At 33.8% G+C, this 21,359-nt stretch overlaps 1 protein-coding gene across 2 annotated transcripts in view; it reads right to left on the bottom strand.

Moving 5' to 3' along the window:
- Window positions 1-379: 379 nt before the first annotated feature.
- The window catches only part of LOC145259116 (large ribosomal subunit protein bL20m-like), a 53,203-nt gene continuing 32,223 nt past the window's right edge, over window positions 380-21,359 (bottom strand). For both annotated transcript variants that reach the window (XM_080116786.1, XM_080116785.1), the window contains 2 exons: window positions 9,726-9,791; window positions 380-1,071 (listed from right to left, as the gene is read on the bottom strand). In XM_080116786.1, coding sequence (XP_079972912.1) covers window positions 970-1,071; window positions 9,726-9,791 — 168 coding nt within the window. In that variant the 3' untranslated portion in view covers window positions 380-969. The remainder of the gene's footprint in view (window positions 1,072-9,725; window positions 9,792-21,359) is intronic.

Consider the following 21,359-nt stretch of genomic DNA (forward strand, 5'->3'; position numbering starts at 1 on the left):
CCAAATTCCAATTTTTTGCAATTTTGACCCTTTAGCAGTTATTTTACTGGCTAAAGACTAAATCGAATCAAGTCAGAGGGCACATTGTTACTGAGCATGGAGTACAGAGGTATATCTGATATAAATGTTCGGAAATTATCCTAATAAGTCATAGAGTATCGATATACAGTACAACGGAGAAGTACATCCGAGGGTTTACGACATTTTCTTTTTATCGTGACTGAAACAACTGCGTGATCAGGAGATCAGAATCATGCTGTAGGAAATAAAGTTCCTGCTGTTTCGTCCGTCAATCATTCCATTAACACATATCCTCGAGTGGCTCTTAGCCTTGATAAAGGGCGCCACAATAGAATAGAAAAAAAAAAACAATTTTAACTTGAAATCAAAAACTTTATTTACTTAAAATGGAATGAAATCATAAAATTTTCTACAAAATGAAAATTTTTAAATTACAGTAAACATAAAAACAGTAAGACATTAACACCTACGCAATCTTTCTTTTGTTTTTTTTTTTTCATTTTATTTGGATTCATCGAACTACTGTTCTCATCTTGAGTGTGATTTTCACAAAGTTTCGGTCGAATTACTTAGTATCTCTATCCAGTCATGGCTGATGGAACAAGAGTATGCTACCCCTGTGAAGTAAATAAAGGGTTCTGCTCGAGATTCCGTTCAAATTTCAGAGTTTGACAGAAACATTCCCGAGTTCGAGCGGATACACCTGAAGAAGGTCGGAGATTACATCGACCGAAATGTTGTGAAAATCATATCCAGTATGAGAACAGTGGTCCGATAAATCCAAATAATAAAAATAACCAATCTTCATCTCAAAAATTTAGAAACGTTTTTCTTTTTTTTTTTTTTTTTTTTACTTATTTTGCACACGTAAAATGTGTAAATGAGATATGCTTAGAAAAAAAAAAAAAAAACTGATACGAGAAATAATTTAATTTTTTAGTTATAAATTTATAACATAGTCCGAAGAAATACTCCTGGGGGCGGCTTTTCAAGACCTTTTTCAGTGATGCCCATTTGTTGATGATTCTGCTTTGCCAATTCCGCTAGACTCTGGATGAGTAAAGAAAGGAAAACAAAAATGAGGATTCATAAAAAAAAAAAATAAATAGATCAATAAAATAAATCGATACATAAAATAAATACTGTAATTTTGGAAAAAAATTCATTTCAAAATTCGATAAGCATATTTTACAAATACAACCACAAAATAAGCTCATTCGGTTCTTGTCTAGAATTTCCCCTATATTAAAAAAGCAAAAATAAAGTAAAATCTGTAGGAGTTTCAACCTTTAGAACAAAGATGGCGACATTAGATTGGCAAAAAAAATCAATGTAGTCCGCATCAGCAGTGGTTCAATCGTGTCAAGATGTAAACTGATAGCAAACTGACTTGAATGCAAAATTCGATATTTTTATAATGAGGTTGGAGGCTTCTCATTAGTTGATTGTCCAAACGCGTAGTTATAACTAGGATCATCCAAATTCTTGTGGTCATTCTATCATCATGAATCAAAAACATTTTAACAGAACTTAAAACCATCTATTATAGTTGCTAGTTCTAACCTAAACGACCTCATCAAATGTCTATTTATATAGACACTCACCCACCGCTTTTACAGTGCTCGATCTGCTTGTTTATTTACAAACAAACGAACTGAGAGGTCGAAACAAATTCGAAATATTATTCAATTTATATATTTGTTTTAACCTCTGTCGCCATCTTTGTTCTAAAGAATTACAATCTCTGGTTCCATATTCCAAATGCCTAAATCGACTTATCTACGATAGAGAAGTGAAAATGTGTGTTAGTGTGTGTGCACTTTTTTTGTATGTTCAACAAAGGCTTTTTGAGGGGGCTCGATCGCTAGGGGGGGGGGTACCACTTCTTAGAACTTTTTATATACTCCCTAGATTATAATATCTTCGGTTTACGAAAGGAGGTCATCTCTATCTTTTATTTGAGGGACTTTTACACGCTATTTTCGCACTATTTCTTGCTTTCGTGTGTTTGTTTGTGCTTTTCGTATATAAAAGTGAAACAAAAAAAATCAAAAGCAGTGTTCTCGGCCTTTCGTGCCGCCATGTCCATTAAGCAATCAGCTTTGATCAATCTGGGGGAAACCCCTCATATCAGACAACTACTATTCATTTGGACATTCCCCATTTTATGGAGAGCTGGTTTTCCCCAACATCTTGGGGAAACAAACAAATACGCAGAAAGGCTTCAAGCTTAACTGGCTCTGCGTAATTTCATTTCTCTACGGCGTGATGTTTGACCTAGAAAACCAGACGTTCGTTTTTTAATAGTTTAATTTCAACCATTCTCACTTCTGCCCTCTTAACGTAACGGTAACATGTAACGTTTTCTTTGCCAGTTCGAGACTACCTGCCTACTAAAACTTTTTTTTTCCTCCTCCTCCCTATACACACACTGACAAACACCCGGGCAATGCCAGGCACCCCTGCTAGTCTAATATATAAAAGCGCGAACGTTTGTGTATGTCCACAAAAGGCTTTTTGCGTCAGTTAGATTCCGGGAAAAGTTTTCTTATATTTTCTAAACGGACACGGTTTCTTTCATTTTTTTTTTAAATTCCCTCAGAGCCGTAATTTTTTGTTTGTTTGTCTTTTTCGTATAAATAAAGCAAAACTAATCGAACGCAACCGCCAATTCCTGGCCTTCAAGACAGGTAATATCTGTTCTGTAATTAGTCCTTGGTCAATGTAGGGGAAACCCTACATACTTAGACAATTACTATTTATTTGGATACTGCCAGAGTGGCCTCTTTTTGGGGGGGAGCTGCTTTCCCCCCCCACATTAAAAAACGACCTTTCGTGGGAGCTTTAACAGCAACGCCATTTCGTCAAGTCATCTTTTTGATTGACTACGTTAAGTTTTTGATTGACTACGTTAAGTTTTTGATTGACGACGTTAAATTTTTGATTGACGACGTTAAGTTTTTGATTGACGACGTTAAGTTTTTGATTGACTACGTTAAGTTTTTGATTGACTACGTTAAGTTTTTGATTGACGGCGTTAAGTTTTTGATTGACGGCGTTAAATTTTTGATTGACGACGTTAAGTTTTTGATTGACGACGTTAAGTTTTTGATTGACGACGTTAAGTTTTTGATTGACGACGTTAAGTTTTTGATTGACGACGTAAGGTTTTTGATTGACGACGTTAAGTTTTTGATTGACGACGTTAAGTTTTTGATTGACGACGTTAAGTTTTTGATTGACTACGTTAAGTTTTTGATTGACGACGTTAAGTTTTTGATTGACTACGTTAAGTTTTTGATTGACTATGTTAAGTTTTTGATTGACTAAGTTAAGTTTTTGATTGACTACGTTAAGTTTTTGATTGACTATGCTTAATTTGAACGCTTTACACTTCCGGTTGCGTCATGAAGTAGGGGTAAGACGTCAGATTTTCTTTCACTTTCTTTTCCGCCTTCATGTCACGGGTTTGAGCCTGCCTGCCTACTACCAATTTTTTTTTTTTACACCTCCAAACACCCACCAACTCCTCTGATCTGAACCCATTAACTACTTTGTTTAGTCATACATAGAGAACATTACCAACATAACTTCCCACAAAAGCTAGTCTGATCGCCGAGTATTCAGCCAGCTCCAGCCTGTGTTTGTAGAAAAGGCATGCTCCCAGTTCCGGACCCGTATCGAAGTGGTGATTGGAGCTAAATGCAGCTACATTGAATCGATGGCAGTTCTATTACATAATCAATTTATCTAAGTTGATTTTTTCAATAAATGTTTTAAAATAAAGCTGTAGTGTTGTTTTCTTTAGGACGACACATCGTTTCACCCTATCTCAAAAAATCTTTATGATCTATGTACTTGTCATATTCCAAAAATCAGGTAGGTTTGGCTAGTAACTTTTCTATTCGGCTAGTAAACAAGAATACTTAGTAGTCAAAGGTTAACTAAAGATAAGTTTGTCTTTAGAGCCCTTTGTATCATGTCGAACTTGGGAATCTTTCTGTTAAACACGAGAATCTAGACCGAATATCGAATAGAAATCACAGGAGTAGCTCTCGTTCTATCAGTCATGACGGTAAGTAATTCACAATAATTGTTGAATGTCACTCCTAAAGACTCCTAAAATTCATACTGAAATTGTCAGCAAGAACTTGTGGCGCAGTGGATAAAGTACTTGGTGAAATTCACTTGTATGTTTTTTTTGTTTTTTTTACATAGGCGTCACTACTTATCAAGGCCGATAGGCCACTCAAGGATAAGGGTTAAAGAGTGTACAGTAGTCAAAAGGACAATATAGTAATCGATAGTAATGGAAATTCGGTAAATTTGTTAACTTAAGTGGAACGGCTCATCAGAAACTTGTTCACGTTGGACTTGAAGACAACCATATTATAGACAGCTGGAAAGCAGGAAAACGGAAGACAATTCCACAGGCGTGCAGGAAAACGAAAGACAATTCCACAGGCATGCAGTTCTAAGAAAGAAGCTTTGATCATGGAATCTATGTTTAGGTTTAGGCACAGATAAAGAGTGGGGGGGAATTATTGATAGTGTTTTCAGCTAGTCGAGTGTTTCTTGTGAAAGTTTGGTGAGGGGGGACCATAGATTGAAGCTCAGTCGAACACTTTCCATGAAAATAACGATAAAGCAGAGACAAACTTGCAACATCTCTTCTGTGAGATAGAGGTTGCAGCGAAGAGAAAAGGACATCTCCCACCAGGCCACAAAGTCTATTTTGAACCCTATCAAGGCAGGACAAGTCTTTTCTAGCAGCTCCTGCCCATATGTGGCAACAGTATTCCATCCTTGGATGTATCTGGTTCTTATATAGATAGAGAATTGCATCAGCAATGAGATATCTACTGGATCGATAGAAGGATCCCACCATTTTTCCAGCAGCCTTGGCAACAGATTTGATGTACGTATTCCATTTAAGATCAGGAATAAAGGTCAAGCCCAGAAGCCTGTCAAAACTTGAGGCCTCCCCAAGACAAGAGCCATTCATTTTAATTGATGCCAGATGGGGATCAGAACGTTGATGATGTAAAGATAGAAGCTTGGTTTTAGATGCATTAAAAGTAACCAGCCACTCCTTTCCCCATTGTACAACATGATCAAGATCAGAGGAGAGAGAATCGGTGAGAACTTGGTCGTTTACAGTCTTAGATGTGCTACCATAGATGGTAGTGTCGTCAGCAAAAATGTCTATGAATGATGTAAGGATGTGATTTGGAAGATCATTAATGTTACACTTATCTGGAGGTTGAAGGTTCATTACTTAATGTAAGCAACACTCCAATACAATTGCAAATTACTTAGGACTTTTACATTGTCATGGCTGACAGACTGAAAGCATGCTATCATCAGAAATTAAATAAAGGATTCCGTTCGAAATTCTGTGCAGATTCACGAGTTTGACAGAAAGATTACAGAATTCCACACGATACAGATGAAGAAGGTCAAAAGTTACATCGACAGAAAGTTTTTATTTTAGATTGAGGAGTGTAGATTGGGGGGGGGGGTTCTAGGAGAAAGAATTTAAGGACATCAAGATTAGTCCTAAGCCCTCCGATATTTGTGATGGAGAGCCTAAAGGAGCATGATGGTTTCATTGATTTTAAGGAGGGGGTATGTCTGACGTGTTCGTTTTTGTTGATACAGTGAAACAGTTTTTACAGATAGCAAGGCATGTTTCATTTATTTTAACACACATGAAGATATTCCATATCATTTAATATCGAATCCAATCATTTTGTAAACGTTTATATGTTTCAAGTTTTGATTATCAACAAATATATTTTCATTGTTTTTTATCGTGAACGAATGCATATTTCTTCAGATGCAGTTAAAAGCCATACACAGGACAGGTTCGATGTAGATTTATAGATGGCACCCTAATAGTTAATAACTACCCAAAATATCCCACAACATCAGATGTTTTTATGTTCCATACAGGAAGGCATGCCCTTCTGCCATTTTGTCTGTTTTCTATTTCCCTGGAGCTGACATTTAATTTCTTTATGTGATACATAGATGTGAGAATTTAAGATTCTCTTAACCTATCAGTAGTGGAAAATATTGTTCCTTTCTCCAAACTGATGTTATATATTTTTGCATTCTTTTGCTCGTTTATACAATCATTGATATTATCTAAGAGTTAGGGTTTCTGTACTACCAGTCACAATCAGCAACCAGACAAGTTAGTTTTTTTTTTGGTATTTTTTACAAAGGAATCATCACTTCAAGGCGCAGAGGCCACTCGAGGATAATTATTAAAGGATGTACAGTGGTCACAGGGACAATATAGTAATAGTTAGAAGTGTAAATTTGGTAAATTAAGGGGAACGGCTCATTAAGAACTTGTTTACATTGGACTTGAAGACGGTCACATTGTAGTCAGATTCAGAAAGCAGGTAAACAGAAAAGAGTTCCACAGGTGTGCAGTTCTAAGAAAGAGGCTTTGTTCATGGAATTTACGTTTATGTTTAAACTCTCAATCTGTCAGATAAGAGCGGCTCCAATTAGTCATGTGAAATTAAGTATCTCAAAAGTTGTCCAGATAGAGAGAAAAAAAGAAAGGTGACATGCCATTTATTGTTCTAATCAGGAAACAAGGCAAATTGAAATAACTAATGGTATCTCTGCATCATTTCCTCTCTGTTTATTAACAAAGAAAGTGGGGGAGGGGGTGAAAAGATTGGAATAATCCACTATAAACAAGAGAGAATATTACCACAAGTAGTAATACTATTTAACCCATAGCTGCAGAGTGACAGAGAGAGGGGTATATAGCAAGCAGAAAGAGACTAAATTTGAATTTTGTTATTTTATATTTAACTAGTTTTGCAAACTCACTACCCCACCCCAAATTTAAACAATCAAAAGAGCAATGGCTAAGAACACATTACCTGAAAGTACTTCTTTTAAACTCCTCGGCCTAACGTTTACAGGGAATATGAACTGGAATAGATACATCGAGAGCATTGCCAAGGCTGCTGCAAGGAAGGTTGGCTCCCTCTACCGTGCTAGAAAACTACTTACGCCTGACAGTATCCTATACCTCTATAAGGCAACCATTCGCCCATGTCTGGAGTACTGTTGTCACATCTGGGCTGGTGCATCTGCTTCTTGTCTCTCGCTCCTGGACAAGGTTCAAAAGAGAGTCGCCAACCTGATACGTCCTGAACTGTCATCTAGGCTTCAGCCTTTGTCCCATCGACGAGATGTTGCATCCCTCTGCCTGTTCTACAAATACTTCAATGGTGAATGCTCTGACGAACTGCAAACACTTGTACCTCCCCGACGTAACTACCCCCGACAAACCCGACAAGCTACTAAGTCTCATCCCTTTACAGTAGAGATCCCTAGGTGCAAGAAAGCCTTTTACTCCAATAGTTTCTTCCCCAGAACTGCGGGTCTTTGGAACTCCCTTCCGGGATTCTGCTTTCCCAACTGCAACAATATGCAGAAGTTCAAGTGTAATGTCAACAAACATCTTTCTACTCATCTCCCTTCATAATGACCCCGCTAATTAAGTCCCTGATAGTATCCCCCTGCTTCAAAGTGGCACTGTGCCTTGTTTGGGGTGAAAATTGAAAAAAAAAAAGATCATATTTTTCTAATATACTTTATATCATTCGTATTATTTCGATTCTTCAAACTATTATTTTCATCTTGAGTGTCATTTTCACAATGTTTCGGACGATGTAAACTCTGACCTTCTTCAGGTGTATCTTGTCAAACTCGAGAATGATTCAAATTTTGTTTTAGAACTGTCTGCAAAGACCTGTGGTGCAATGGTTAGAGCACTTAGAAAAATTAACTGGGAAAGTGATATTCTCCTAAAGGTTGAAGGTTCAATTCTCAGTGTGGACGACCGAAAAATACAACTTAGGATCTCTATCCAGTCATGGTTGACAGAACAAGAGCATGCTACTCCCATAAAGTAAATAAAGCGTTCCGCTCGAAATTCTGTCCAAATTCCTGAGTTCGACAGAAACATTCCAGAGTTCGACAAGATACACCTGAAGAAGGTCGGAGATTATATCAACCGAAATGTTGTGAAAATGACACACAAGATGAGAACAGTAGTCCGAAGCATCCAAATAATACGAATAACAAATCCTCATCTCAAAAATTCAGAAACATAATTGACAAAAAAAACTCAGTAAAAGGATTCTTACAAAATGCATAAAATCCTTACCAATTTTTTAAAATTCTTACAAAAACATACAAAAAAATTGAGCATTGTTTTAAAAATGTTTTCTTACAAAAAAAAAAATTGGTACTTGTACAATTTAATCAAGACATTAAAAAATGAAAATATCGGAAAAAGGTTATATTTTACGTAGCCGTTTTGGACTGAAGATCTCAAAAAAAGTTTCACTAATTTGATCGAGTAGTTTTTTTTATAGAGGAAAAAACAAGTTTTTTTGACAGCAGGTTGAAGGTAGACATCTTTAAATTTTTTTAACACGCCACGGTAAGATAACTCCCCATAAAGCGTCGACACTCCCTCCCCATCTTTAATACTAGCTTTTCTTCCTAAAAAATCAAACTTTTTTGCTCGGTATCATCACAAATTGTTTTTTCCACTGTAAAAAAAACTACTTGATGAAATTAAGTGAAATTTTTTTTTAAGAACTTAATGCCATAACGGATATGTACAATATAAACTTTTTTCTCAATATTTTCATTTTTTTTTATGTCTTGATTAAACTGTACAAGTACCAAAAATTTTTTTAATTCCTTAAGACATTAAAATAAAAAAATTTTTTCAAAATCTTTTCTTAAAAAAAAATTTTTTTAATTAAAAAAATGTTTTCATTTTACAAAAATAAAAATAGGTCGTTTTTTGTTCTTATTATTTTCTTTTTTATTGTATTCACTTTTTTTTTTCATTGAAATTACTATATAACAAATACTTTCTTTCAAGAGGTTTTCTTCTTTTTTTTTCGAGCATTTTAAAATTTGATCAGTGCTCTACATATTCCTACAGTTTACATTAGCTAACAAAATATACTCACGCAACATCCGTAGAAAAACAGATCATTCTTTGCGTAAGTACACTTTTTATATTTAACTGGTTTCAAAAACTCACTTCTCCCCAATTCAAACATTCATATATTTTCTAATATATTTTATATTAATAAAATGAAATAAAAGTCTTAGGGGTTTGTGTTTCTTGATAGAAGTGCTGGTTGAGTTTGGATAAAATAAATACATATTAGATACGTTTGAATGAATTCCGTATGACCAACGCACCGTTCTGATATTTGAAAAGAATACAGTAAAAACAACAAACGGACTTCTACTGATTCTATGCTCCAACAATACCATAGCAAAAAAAAAAAAAGAAAGAAAGAAAGACATACTGATGATGAAGTGTATCTTCGAAACATATTCATAAATTTCAATATAAATTTCAAACAAAATAAATATCTGTTTATTTTGTAATAATACGTTGTTTTGGCTTCAAACATATCTATTTATTTATTTGCTTCTCCACTGAGCAAATTAGGCACAAGGCTGTTTTTAAATGTGGGGAGGAAAAACCAGATCCCCCAAGGGGGCACTCTGGCAGGGTACAAAATTAGCAATTGTCTGATATGAAGGGTTTCCCCCACATTGATCAGAACTGATTCCTTTTCTGCTCCTGGCTCCTATTTAAAACAGAACAAAAAATGTTATAAACAAAAACTAACCTGAAATGTCCGAGGTTCATAAATTGCGATATCAGCTAAAACCTTTCTATTTAAAGAAATATCCTCCTGTAAAAAAGAAAGAAAGAGGAATATTGGTTAACATAGGTTGCTTGAAGTATTATTGCATTGTTTGTATATAACAAAATATTGTGGAAGGTATAGGTGTATCAGATAGACACAAACTGAAACAAATTAATACTTACCAGCATAATGAGTTTTGGACTTTCCACCTTTTATTTATATTTTTTTAATGAAAATCTATTTTTTATCATTAGGGCAGTTCTAATGGAAGATGCACAGGAGATATTTCGGGAAAAACTCCCTTCCTCAGACATGTGTTCAATTTCATTTCAAACAGGCAAGAGAAACTGTTCAGCATAAAATGAAACAAATTTTTTTTTAGGAGATGAAAATAAAACTTTTTACAAATGCATGTTTCATGCAGTCTATAAAAAAAAATAATTTTTTTTAACTATTAAAAGTGCAAACCTCCAGCGATGAAGTTTAACAATAAATCAATTTGACTTGAATCTTTTTTCATGACATTCATATATTAGGTCAACCCATACGTTCTATTTAGATTTTAATTCTCTGACTGAGAATGTTTACTGGAGCTTATATATATATATATATATATATATATATATATATATATAAGAGTAAATTGTTAATAAAACCTGTTAAAAAACACTTTGAAAAAGAGTTAAAAACATATTCAATTTGAAAAGGAAACATTAAATAAGTGGATAGTCCTTAAACTGCGGAGTTTCGAAGAAATACTTTCCTTCTCATCAGAGGGTAGGATTTAGCAAAATGCGGGATCAGATTTTGCTTGCAAAAGTATTTGATGAAACTAAAAGTAAGTCAACGATCTTACTTGATAACAAAAAGTGAAGCAGATGGAATAGGGTGAAGAAAAAAGTGATTTCACATGAATGGATAGTCTGGTGAACGGTAAAGTATCCAATGACGATAAAATCCAAAAATGCAAATCCAAGAAAGTTAGTAAAATTTCCATTCGCACAAGTAAAATTCAAGGGAATCCCGTAATTAAATAGTCCAAAATAATCCGTAATTAAATGATCCAAAATAATCCAAAAGGCAGAAATCCGTGGAATAACTCACAAATAGGTACAAGGAAATGGAGAAAGAATTCAATAATATTATTAAAAGAAAGATAAGATATGCGTTATACTCGGCTGCCAAGGCAAGGCATAATTAAGAAAAATCTTTTTATTTTATTTATATATATATATATATGTATATATATATATATATATATATATATATATATATATATATACTAGCAAAAGTACCCGTCATTGACTGGGTTCAAAAACAGCCAACAGAAAATGGACTCTGATTTATGAAAGTATGATAGGTTATAAAAAGGAAAGGTTGTAAAGGGATAGCTTCAAATTTGGGGGTATCAAAATCAAAGCAAAATATGATAAAAGTAAAAATAAAATAGATAAACCCCATAATTTATTATACCATGCCTGTTCACACTCAAACACTTATCACAATATTCTGTGGATCTATATTAAAAAACCTTGTTAAACTTTGTGACATATTTCCATTATTATTATGCCATATTTCTTGAAACTGAAACATAATTATCAAAGTATACTTGCGCAGATAGATATGAAAAGTTTTTATTAAAGTTTGTGCCTATTTCCATTCTATGGAGGCCAGGCATGAACGCAGACCCCACAATTTTATTATACCATCCCTATTTAAGTTAAAGTATACTTATCAAAGTATTCTTATGTACATCTATATCAAAAACACTTGTAAACGTTTTTTTTTAATTTTTAAATTTTTTATTTCCATACTTTGTGGACCAGGCACGTATGCAGACCCCACAATTTTAATGAATTATCATTATGCCAGATCAAACATACCCATTTCTGTGTCTCGATACATCTTTATCATTATATGTGATCAGTTTTCTATAATAGTCAACCATATAGGAGCTTATTCGTGACCAGACACACACACACAGACGTTCAGCTTTATATATATATATATATATATATATATATATATATATATATATATATATATATATATATATATCTATTTCTGTGGAAATATATTTTATTTCCTTATAATATATACCAATCCTTATTTAAGAAGCTCAATGTAATTACAGAGCAATATATTGAATAAATGACAAACGACTATATTCCAAAGTTCATGATGTTGACCATCTTATAATTTATTCCTTTAATTCAATTGACATTTACAACTTTTGATAGTATCTGTTTTATAGCGCAAAATCAATCAATTATTATATCAATCAGTGAATCTATTTTGCCCTTAACTCATCAGAAGAAATAGCAACAATCAATCCATCAAAAGGAAATAAAGTGCGTTTTGACATGATTAAAATCGGAAAATTGGAAATTCAAAATGGCATAATGGAAACATATCATAAGGTAGTTACAGCTTCTCTTCCAATTTCCAATGTAGTCTTTTGTCATTTATTCACTATAAATATATATATAAAAGTCAACATGTCTGTCTGTGTGTCTCTGTGTACATTTCCCTACGCAATAACTCTGTCTACAGACTCGAAATTTTATATACAGGGTACTGAGATTTGGGAAAATCGATGTGATCGGTTTTGGGCCAGAAATTTGGCAATTAAGGGGTCAAAGTTCAACGATTTGACCTTTGAAAACTCTACCAAACTCCTCCGACAATTTTGGGTCTACACACTTGAAATTTTAGATAAAGGTTCCTTGGACATGGATCTAACTTAATAACTTGAGTTGAGCCCAAAACAATAAATTTTAAGGGGTCATAATAGGGGTCAAAGTTAAAAAAAAATTGACCGCTTTTTTTTTCCTTTTTTTTTTTGCTCAACATACACCTCCAAATACATACATATATATATATATATATATATATTGTGTATATTTAAGCAGCATTTTTTCATTCAAACAAACATAGTTAAAAACAGAGTTTTTGTTTAGTTACATCTTTTTTTATTTTTTCAAGTTTTCTGATGATGTTTTTGTGTATAGATCAAAGGTATTAATAAATGTCCCATAGTTAGATTTATCTCTTCAAAGCATGTCGCAAATTTGTTGCTTTTCATCTTTCGTCAAGACATTGTCAGAAATGTGTAAGATTTGGTTGTGCTGACAGGGCGAGTGCTAGAAGCAGTAGTAGTCAGAAAATGGTTAATGCATATGAAGTTGTTTGTGCCCAATGGGGAGGGAGGGAATGTTTATTTTTGAGGTGAGGGCAAGATCAGAAAGGGGAAGGGGATTACGATAGACATTTTAAAATGTTTTGGCTGGTTTGAAAAGTAACAATATTTAGGACAGGTTTCTGAGTTCTTATATATATACCGCTTCCTAAATTTTAAATTTTTTAACATTGGTTTCATGGTGTATTATTTGTGTGTTGCTTACTAAAATTTCTCTAACTTTGGAGAGGGTATTTATGTTTTTTCTGTAAATGTAATATAGCACTAGATTCTACATTATGCATGGTAAGGCGACGGGATAACGTGGTTGTTGTGTAACCGATGTAAATAACGTAACTACTGTTTTTTTTTTGTTATCATAGGAGTTACACTCTCCCAGGGGGCATTTGAACTTATAGATGATGTTAATTTGTTCTAGTGGTTTAAGGATAGGAGAGATATTATTTTTTTATAACTATGCTTTGGGTTTTAAATTTTTTCTAATAAATAATATAAATCTCGCCTGTCTGTTTAAATGTATGTATGTATATATGAATGTATGTATGTGTGTATGCATGCATGTTTGTATGACTGCCTAAAACTTTTAACAGAGGCGACAGATTTTCATGAGATTGATATCGTTTTGAAGCTCAGCCCTTCGGACAACAAATATCAAAAAATTGGCCAAAAACATTAGTTCCTTCACCCTCAACTGGGCACTTTTCTACAGGGAGGGGTCACCTTTTTCGGCGATATTTTCGAAAGTCATCTCTTCTTTTTGATTGACTAGCCTTAATTTAAACCTATGTCACTTCCTGTTTGACAATGGATGCAACAGTAAACATGTCACGCTTTTTTCACATTCTTTTTCTCCTTCGTGGTATGGGTTTGAGCCTGCCTGCCTACTACCACCTTTTTTTTTTTTTTTTTGCAAGCTTCTGGGATTGAGCTTTACTCCCGATCTGAAATGGAACACGTATATCAAATCTATTGCCAAAGTTGCTGGAAAAATGGTGGGATCCTTCTACTGCTCCAGTAGATATCTCACTCCTGATGCAATTCTCTACCTATATAAAAGCCAGGTACGACCAATGATGGAGTACTGTTGCCACATCTGGACAGGAGCTGCTAAAAGCAGCTTATCCTGTCTTGACAGAGTTCAAAATAGACTTCGTAGCTTAGTAGGGGGATGCGTTTTTCTCTTCCCTGCAACCTCTTTCCCACAGAAAGAAATGTTGCGAGCCCGTCCTTGCTTTATCATTATTTTCATGGCAGGTGCTCATCTGAACTTCAATCTACAGTCCCCCCTCTCGCCAGACTTTCACAAAAAACACTCGTCTAGCCAAAACCACTATCAACAATTTCCCACACTCTTTATCTGTGCCTACACCTAAATGTAGATTCCATGAATAGGGCTTCTTATTTGAACTGCTCGCCTGTGGAACTATATTCCGTTTGCCTGCTTTCCAGCTGACTACAATCTGATTGTCTTCAAATCCAATGTGAACAAGTTCTTATTGATACAAAATTCTCACTAATGTTTACTACGCCAAAATCACAATGACTAATGTACACCCATTAACCCTTATCCTTGAGTGGCCTCTGGGCCTTGATAAGTGGTAACCTCCATGTAAAAAAAAAAAAAAAAAAAAAGAAAAAAAACACCTCTAAACACCAGGGCAACGCCAGGCTAGTAAATAATAAGTCTAAGGTTATTGTTGTCAGTGGGGAAAACATAATAATATTTTTATGGCCTTCTCTTCTAATTTAAATTCTGGTTGCAATAGAAAACGTTAACTGTATTGGGATTTTGATGTTGATGGCTATTACTATTTGCGGCAGTGTTTTTTTAAAGTTCTGGAGCATTGATTTTATTTGCTGGTTTGAAAATCTGTTATTGGTGAGGATATGCTCGATATTTTTTAGTTAGAGTAGTAGTGTTTTTTGTCTGAGGAGATTAGGTTGGCACGGTTAAAAAGGTTTTTAATTATTGCGATCTTATATCAGTGGGGGCATTTATTCTTAAAATTTAGGACGGAAGAGTTAAGGCTAATAGATTTTTGTAGCTGAAGGTGCTGTTAGAAGTATCAATGGGGACGTCAAGGAAGGGAATTTTATTATTAACATTCATTTCTATTGTGAATTTAAGTATGGAGTTATCTTGATTGGTTGTTTTTGTTTTACGGCATATCAACCCTTTTCGGGTTGTTTAATGCTGAATCAAGTTATTTTGAAGAAAAATTTTTTAATAGAATACATATTTTTTCAAGTCAGTTTCTATTTAACCCATAATTGGGACACTAACAGGTACTACCACTCCAGGCATGAGTGGACCTGGGAGCAATGGCAATCAAAGGGTGGCTCCACATTCTCCAAAGTCCGCAAGCTGGGGCCTCACCATCGGATATAGTTTAAGGTCATATCCAGGACCGGAGTTATCTTGAAAGAGCTCCTTCAGTCTTAGTATTTGTTCGTTGTTATCGGTTAGGATGAGAATTTTTTTTTTTTTTTACACAGTGATCACCACTTATCAAGGCCCGGAAGCCACTCAGGGATAAGGGTTATTGCAAGTACATTACGTTAGTGTGGAGATTTGATGAAGTGTTTACTTAAGGGGGCGGTTGATTAGGAATTTGTTAACGTTGGACTTGAAGACATCCAAGTTGTAGTCCGGTCGGAAGCAGGCAGACACAACAGAGCTCCACAGGCGTGCAGTTCTAAGAAATCAACATACTGTACATAGAGGGTTTTCTGGTATAGCTAAATATCTGGTTTTCAAGATCACTCATGTAGAACTCATTAAATAGCAGACCCAAGACGGAACCCATTAAGAGTCCCTCCATTTGGGCGTAAATATTCACTTTATTGTCATAGAAGGGTAGAAGGGTACAAACTAATAATAATATGTAAGGGAATTAATTTAGAACAAAATTCATTACGGATTAACATGGCCAACAGTAGGAAAAGTTAATAAATATCTATCTAGCAAGAGTAAAGTGTAATTCATGCACTCTGCCACTTATCAGAATTTACTTAACAAAAAGAAAGAAATTATACAAAATTGTTTCTATAGAAAAAGGCACATGCTAGCATATTTCAAATCCATTTAAAGAGTGATTTTAAGGGGAGGAAGAGACGGGTTGTTGTATAGGTTGTTAAGGATTATGTCAATGGTTTTTTTTACGGGAACATTTGTGAATAGACTTTCTACGTCAAGGGAAGCGATGGTTTTTTGTTGTTGGGATTTGTCACAGATTCTTTTTGGTTTTTATAATATAGGGGAAATTCTCAACAAGAACCAGAAAATCTATACTTACTAGTGTTGGGATGATTAATCGAAATCGGGAATCAGAAAAATCGGGAGATTTTGGGGTATCGGAATCGATATCGGAAAAATTTATGCCTATTTTCCGATGCCAAAACGATTCTTTTGTCTTTTTTTTTTATTTTTTTTATTTTGTTTAAACCAAAATCTTCCATTGCTGGTTATAATGATAAAATAATAAATATTTATTGATTTTAAAATACCATTAAAGCTAAAATCGATAGATTATCCTCCACAAGTGTATTTTGACGTTTAGGAAAATATCTGCATATTTAACATATTTTTTATTTTACGAAAATCGGGGGAAATAACAACTTAATAGTTAAATAATTAGAGATTTGTAAAGAATCAGAAATTGTATCGGAATCGGGAATTTTTAGCATGGAATAGGTAATTGTATCGGAATCGGGAAAAATATTAGAATCGTCCCATCACTAATACTTACTCAAAAGAAAGTAATCGGACTGAAACAAGAAGAAATTGGCTAACAATCACCAAAATTTGAAGTTATAAAACCTTGATTATTCAAGAAATAACAGAACCATTTAAGTTTAGCTTCATAATATTTTTTTATGAAAATCGCTTGAGACAACACATGAAGTCACTTGATGTAAAGAGCTAACAATAACGTAAACTGATCATTGCTAAAACAGGAGATGCCTATTGACCTTAGTCAGATTTATAGAGATAAAGAAAGAATAGATTTGGATGTGAGAAAATGTAAAGGGCAATAGAGAACTGATTTTATGAGAAGCAAAAAGAGCAACGGATTTTATATATATATACATATATATATTAAATATACTAGCCTGGGTTCTCGGCGTTGCCCAGGTGCTTGGAGGTGTGTGTTGAGCAAAAAAGAAATAAAAAAGTAGTAGGCAGGCAAGCTTGAACCCGTACTGCGAAGGAGGAACATGAAAAAAAAAAAAACATGACGTCTTTGCTGTTGCACCCATCGCCAAACCAGCAGTGACATAGCTTTAAATTAAGGCTAGTCAATCAAAAAAAGGAAATAAAAAAGAAAGTAGTAGGCAGGCAGGCTCAAACCCGGAAGGAAGAAAAGAATGTGAAAAAAAAAAAAACATGACGCCTGTGTTGCGTCGATCGCCAAACTGGAAGTGGCAAAGGTTTAAATTAAGGCTAGTCAATCGAAAAGAGAGATGACTTTCAAAAATATCAGCGACAACAGCGACTCCTCCCTGTAGAACAGTGCCTAGTTGAGGGTGAAGGAATTAATGTTTTTAGCCAATTTTTTTATATTTGTCGTCCGAAAGGTGGAGCTTAAAAACAATACCGATCTCGTGAAAATCTGTCGCCTCTATCAAAAGTTTTAGACAGATATACAAACATACATACATACATTTAAACAGACAGGAGTGCATTCAAAATGAATGTTTCTGTTTAGGGCACAATTGAAGCATGATACTTGATTTTTGCATTTCAAATTCAAGCCATTATATATAAAACATAAATTTATAAAATCAACCGTAGGTTCTCTACAGTGCAATGTAAACTACAATGGAGTAAGTCATTGCAGAGAAGCAGGTGAAACTTCCTCCTGGTGCACCACAATGAGTACCCAACTAGAGCAGACAATTGATTTGATTGAAAAGTGGACGATTTTACCGATTTTGATGACAATAAAAATATGGGAGTGCAAAACATTCATTATCATTCAATCCCAGGCAATGTCAGGTCTCCCTGCTAGTATATATATAATTTCAATGTCATTTTAAAATTTTAGACGTATAAACATTTATTTGGATAAAAAATATATTCATATTTTAATATGCTAACATGTTATGACATACTTTTTAGAAATTGACTTTTAAACTAACCTATCTCTGGCCAGGTCTCACTCTTTCTCTTAAATCCATCCTTATCGCTTCCTTCCACGTTTTCTCTTACCAACTGATTCTGCTACCTCAACTGTTCTACATATACTAACGCGAGAATGCTCATCCATTTTTTTTCAATGTGACTAAACCAACAAAGTCTCTTGTTCTGCATACATCTCCCTATATTACCTTTGATTTAATCTTCCTCTGAATTCAACAGATCTAAGTATTTTTAAAACTTGCATTACGCATTCATTGTATCATTCTCAATGCAACACATACACACATATATATTATAGTAGTAAGTTATGAAAATATATATGGCAATTAAGCTACACATTATATTCCAGGTTTCATTCTTGCGAGAATTAATCAGGCTTACCTATGTACTGAGCACTATTGAAGTAAATACTGAAAATTTACGCATAAAATTATATCTTTGTATAATAATTTATGTGATAAAATGAAATATATATATATATATATATATATATATATATATACACACACACACACACACACACACAAAATGAAGGGGGTTCTAAATGTAATGCCTTCTATTTTTTTATTCCACCCAGATTGCAAATTGCATTGTTATGATGACTGCATTGTTATGATGACTGAACTTATGCATTCATGATCTGAAAGTTTCATCCTTTTGTTGGAGACACTGACAGTGTGAGATTCTAAGAAGGCAACCCCTGTCATAGAAATGCGTCATTGAATTTCCCTAAGCAGAAAAAACTATACAGATTAACATTCACTGATGCCTGTTGAACGTTTATGAAGCTGATGCTGTTGATGTCAGCGCAGTTAGAAGATTGGTTCATCGTTTTCAGAGTGGCAACAGAGATGTGAGTGACATAGCACACCCCAGACGCCCACATACAGCCACCACCCTATTGTTGGCAAAAGTGCATTGAGAATAATAGTGACTATGTAGAAAAATAAATTATGGAGCACAAAAGGTTGCTTGTTTTAATGGTACCACTCTCATCTTCGTAGCTCTTCAACTATTTTTTTAGTTAAAAAATAGGATGAAGTATATATATATATATATATATATATATATATATATATATATATATATATATATATACTAACAGGGTGCCCGGCATTTGCCCAGTCATAAAATACACTTATACATGATATTTTGATTAACACAGATTTCATTTTTATTATTATATTATATTATATTGGACCCAATATATAGTAATGATTTAAAAAGTTAAAAAAAAAAAAAAATGACTTGTGCACCACCACTAAAAATCGAAACCAATATGTTTTGCTGGAAGGCTAAAAATTAAAACATGAACCAATAGCTATTACGTTACACATGCATATTTGTAATGCTGCTGTTTGACCTTCTCCTGGAAAATTTCATTTTTTTAATTTTCACTTTTGCACCGATTTTCCCCAGCTAAAACCCAAATATAAAATTTCATATGAGTTCGAATATGCTGTATATTAAGTTTCATGTCTGAGGACCAAAAATTGACAAAAAAGTTTGGTAGGCAAAATTTTTTAAACAAATATATATACGCATACATAAATATATATAGAAAGAGGTTTGTGTTTACTATAACATTTTACGCAAATATTACGCAAGTATATAACTCATATAGAATATCTGCATGAATATAATTACACGTAATAGTAAACTAAAGATGATCATTCCATAAGAAAACCGAAAAAACTGATAGGGAATTAATTAAAATAAATTTATAAAAGAATATGCAAATTAGCTAGATCTTTTGCAGATGAATGCAATTCCACGACCCGTATATAACAAAGTTGTACTTTCATTTTAAATAAATAGAAAAAAGGTTTTTTGATATGAATATCAATACACAAAAAAAAAAAAATTTATAGGAGTATAGATATATATTGATGTCAATGTATATAATGATCGTTATTAACTTTTGATATTTGTTTGATATTAATTATTAACTTTTTATATTTAAAGTGCTACGAGTGTCCCGGTCGCTAGGGCTAGCAATACCAGGCAATGTCTTACACCTGATCTCCTTGTGGTTCAAACCAATCACTTCTTACACACCCAAGCCACGTCTTCATTGCTCTACCACATACTCTTATGCACAGGGTATCCAGGCGTGTTATGGAGTTGATGCAGAAGATTACTTGTTGTACATATTAATATAGTGTTAGTATGACTCAGTCATATCAAGATAGAACAGTGTTAGTATTGCATTAGTAATACGTAAATATAAAAACATACCAAAAAAAAAAATTTAAACATGAAATAACTTTTTTACATTTACGGTAAAACAAAAATACAGTGTTTAAATTTTTCTATTCATTAATATTAATATATTTTAATACGACTAGACGCTCTGAGTATAGTTATTATCAAGTGTATATACACGCAATCATATTGGGGACCAACAATGCCAAAAAGGCATAAGGAGATACGTGCAGAACAGGAGACTTTGTTGGTTTAGTCATATTGAAAAAAAAATGGCTGAGCATTCTCGGGTTAGTAGATGCAGAACAGTTGAGGTAGCAGAGTCAGTTGGTAAGGGAGGGCCTTGGAAAATGTAGGAGGAAGTGTGATAAGGATGAATTTAAGAGAAAGAGTGAGACCTGGCCAAAGATAGGTTAGTTTAGAAGTCAATTTCTGATAGTTCTTCATCACACATCAGCTTATTAAAATATAAATATATTTTTTAAACAAATCATGGTCTGTTTAATAAGTTAAGATAGAGACCTTTTATGCACATACGGATAAGCTAATAAGAAAACAAAAAAAAAGAAAAAGGCTCACGAGTCATCTATATTCTGTTTTAATATACTAAATATTGGACTCCCAGAAAGCGCTGGATGATCCAATTGAAGCAAATTGTCATGTTATGAAATAGAAATTACAGAAAATTACGATGTGACATGTATATATCATTTTTATTTTCGGGTTGCACTCTGCCACAAAACAAAAGTACGATCGAAATCTCTGCTTTGATTTTTTAGAGGTAAAATTGAAATTAAAGGTCAGTTTCTGTTTGGCCTCTACGTCAAAAGATCACCAGTTGTAGAGAATGATGTAACCAGCTTGTCCCTATATATATATAAAATGAACGCATTTTTCCCCCTATGATTTTGACCTTAATACGATTAAAAACCAAGACATTTCATGCGAATGTAATAAGCACAAACTGCAGCACAATATCTGAGGTGTGTTATAGGCATATTACCTCTCCAATTCCTCGATAATCGTAGATTCCTATATTTTTTCTGCTGAGAGTTCACTGCCAAAA

This window comes from Euprymna scolopes, chromosome 34 (assembly GCF_053919585.1).
Source record: "Euprymna scolopes isolate OS-2025 chromosome 34, ASM5391958v1, whole genome shotgun sequence".
NCBI classification, from domain to species: Eukaryota; Metazoa; Mollusca; class Cephalopoda; order Sepiida; family Sepiolidae; genus Euprymna; species Euprymna scolopes.